The sequence below is a fragment of the Austrofundulus limnaeus genome, unplaced genomic scaffold (assembly GCF_001266775.1).
Source record: "Austrofundulus limnaeus strain Quisiro unplaced genomic scaffold, Austrofundulus_limnaeus-1.0 Scaffold1452, whole genome shotgun sequence".
Taxonomy (NCBI): Eukaryota; Metazoa; Chordata; class Actinopteri; order Cyprinodontiformes; family Rivulidae; genus Austrofundulus; species Austrofundulus limnaeus.
The window spans coordinates 77,488-81,047 of NW_013953854.1; the positions used below are offsets into that span (position 1 = coordinate 77,488).

Consider the following 3,560-nt stretch of genomic DNA (forward strand, 5'->3'; position numbering starts at 1 on the left):
CGTGACTCCTGTGATGTGAAAAAACTGTTTCCATTGAGCAAATTTATTTTCTAAATTCTAATTTGCACATTTTCCGGGTCAGTGGAAACCCAGTCAGTGCTGACAGAAGCATGTGATGTCTGCAGGTCCAAACTGTTTCTCTGAAGGAGGAGCAGTCAGGACCTGTGGACAGGTGTGATGACATGAAAACAGACTTACCTGCAGCGTGGACCACCAGACCCAGAGTGGTGGTGATTTTAGAGCTGCTGACTCTCGCTGACTCTGGATCTAAACCACATGAAAAACACAACAAGAGCTTTGAAATTACTTCTGTAAATTACTACTGTTTCAATTTATTCAAGGTAAAAGCAGCAGTTAGATATATTTTTTTTTCTCTTTCTACTGCCTTTTATTTTATTTGTGATTTGTATTTTTTCTTCTATTGTATATAGAATTTATTTTGTTTTCAATGAAATGAATAAAATAAATAGACACATAAAATAATAAGTAAATTGAGGTTAAAGGAAAGAAGATAAATCAAAGTAAAGATTTAAAACTACTTYTCTGTTCTGAGTAAAAACATGTCGTGTCACATGAAGGCAGAGATTAAAGCATACCTGTTATATTCAGTTGTGGATCTGTGGTAACATTTACAGTTAGGGATGTTTAACATATCAAAATTAAAATCTGTATCGGTCCATAATGGTCATTTTTAGAATATCGTACTGGTCCGATATGTAAAACTGGGCTGATATCAACATCCAGTATTTATTTCCCACTGTTTATCTYTGTGTTTGTGTTCTGGGAGCTGGTTGGTTGAGCAGCATCTGTTTGATCATGATAGTGATACTGATGGTGCACAGCAGGATTAACTGAAGTACAGTCATGTCAGAGCTCTGATTGTTTATTTACTGTAACAAAAAAAGACCCAMGTGTGTTTGTGTGTGTATGTATAATATAATTTGTGCATTTGTGTAATATTGGTAAATATTGGTTACCAACCATAACAGCAATAATTACCATATTTATTCATGTATAATACCATCATTTTTTGGTCATAAAAAGCRTAAAAATATAATTATCAATAACCTGTATATAATATTATCCCCTCACTTTATGGAGGATTTTTTGGTTAAATTTCTAGTATTATACATGAATAAATACAGTACATCAGATATCGGCTGAGATTTACACATCASTGCATCCCTATTTACAATAATAAATAAATATAATACTAATATATATATAAATATACATATAATAATAAAGTTAAAGTATAATACTAATTTACAGTTGTACCATTAACAGTGTTGTGGTTTTAACTTCAAGCAAAGCTTGTTTTATTTCCTGTTCTCTACCTGCTGAACAGTAATGTTTGAGTGGATCAGACAGGTGCTCAGTGACATCTGGACTCAGCTGGCTCTGCCTGCTTTATGTTGCTGTAGCACTGGTCCASTGTTTGTTCTGCTGCACTTTGGACAGTTGTTTCATTAGGTTGCAGTGATTAAAATAAACAAATATACATATACCCTGTGTGAGTATACACCAAACTGTGCATCCTGATGTCAAATACTGACTTCTAATTATGGTTCAGGTCCGTCACACACAATACGCTTTACAAAAAAATAAAAAACTGAGAAAAACAATTAAAGAATCTGATGTTATTGAGAGATCAAGTCCTGTTTAGAGTTCTACAAGTCAAAGACTTGACAACAGGTCCTCAGAGTTGAAACAAGTCACAGGACGTTGGGTTGTGTTATAGAACTGACCGTTAACTTTCCTACAGTTTGTAAATGTTTTACAGACAAGCTTCTGTTGATCCATATGATGAAACCATGGTGTAAAGTTTACGTTTGTCTTGTTTCACCTAGACTGCCCATGGTTTGTTCCCTCCCAGTTGATCCAGTTCCCTGTAAGAGCTGTAACCATGAATAAATCTGACCTTCAGTGTTGTGAACATGAGAACTGCCTATCTGGTCCACRAGCAGCATGAAGACGAAGCCCAGGACCAAAGAGACACCGATGCAGGCGTGGAGCTCCTCGTGGCTGTGCTCATGTTTCCCAGTAGCATCAAGAACTGCTTCTGCTTCAACCTTGGTCTCTGAAGCCTCCACAACTCCAGCCTGACCAGGACTGTGCTGGTGTCCAGCTGGGAACACAAGCATGGCATTCATTCATTAAACCCTGCTGAGCAGAAAAACAAACACACATCTCCTCAGGAGATGAGACAACCACGTTTTGTYAACAGGTCGACTGCTGGAAACGTTCCTTACCTGCCCCTGCTTTCACTGCCAAATAAGTCTGAACCCTGTCCATGAAACAGGACTGGTATCTGTCTAATCACATTACAACCACTGAGAAAATGTTTTATATTTTCATAAAGCCAAAGTTTGAAGTCTTTTTGCCTTATACTAAAGACTGGATTTCTTTTTGTCTGAAGAACTAGAAGAGAAAAGCAGGATGCTAACTGTGGTAACTAGTGTAAAAAATACAAATTAATGTGGTTTGTTCTTGCATCTCCATGAATCGAGCAGACATTAGACCCCGACATGTAGCAACAGTGTCGACATGTAACAACAGTATCGACATGCAACAACAGTATCGACATGCAACAACAGTATCGACATGTAGCAACAGTATCTACATGTAGCAACAGTATCGACATGTAGCAACAGTGTCGACATGTAGCAACAGTATCGACATGTAGCAAAAGTATCAACATGTAGCAACAGTATCGACATGTAGCAACAGTATCGACATGTAGCAACAGTATCGACATGTAGCAACAGTTTCGACATGTAGCAACAGTTTCGACATGTAGCAACAGTTTCGACATGTAGCAACAGTTTCGACATGTAGCAACAGTATCGACATGTAGCAACAGTTTCGACATGTAACAACAGTATCGACATGTAGCAACAGTATCTACATGTAGCAACAGTTTCGACATGTAACAACAGTATCGACATGTAACAACAGTATCGACATGTAACAACAGTTTCGACATGTAACAACAGTTTCGACATGTAACAACAGTTTCGACATGTAGCAACAGTATCGACGTAACAACAGTTTCGACATGTAGCAACAGTTTCGACATGTGGCAACAGTATCGACATGTAACAACAGTTTCGACATGTAACAACAGTTTCGACATGTAACAACAGTTTCGACATGTAGCAACAGTATCTACATGTAACAACAGTTTCGACATGTAACAACAGTATCGACATGTAACAACATATCGACATGTAACAACAGTATCGACATGTAACAACGTATCGACATGTAACAACAGTATCGACATGTAACAACGTATCGACATGTAACAACAGTTTCGACATGTAGCAACAGTGTCGACATGTAACAACAGTTTCGACATGTAGCAACAGTGTGGAGTGTTTAAAACAGTCAGTCAGACCTGTTAAACAGTCAGACCTGTTAAAACAGTCTGACCTGTTGAAACAGTCAGTCAGACAAGTTGAAACAGTCAGTCAGACCTGTTGAAACAGTCAGTCAGACCTGTTGAAACAGTCAGTCAGACATGTTAATTGGATCTGTGATTGTTTTAAACAGTCAGT

At 37.8% G+C, this 3,560-nt stretch overlaps 1 protein-coding gene across 1 annotated transcript in view; it reads right to left on the bottom strand.

The window, feature by feature from the left end:
* Window positions 1-3,560, bottom strand: part of slc39a9 (solute carrier family 39 member 9) — a 12,459-nt gene that overhangs the window by 5,030 nt on the left and 3,869 nt on the right. The window contains exons 3-4 of the mRNA XM_014032444.1: window positions 1,922-2,128; window positions 199-267 (exon numbers count right to left, since the gene is read on the bottom strand). Coding sequence (XP_013887898.1) covers window positions 199-267; window positions 1,922-2,128 — 276 coding nt within the window. The remainder of the gene's footprint in view (window positions 1-198; window positions 268-1,921; window positions 2,129-3,560) is intronic.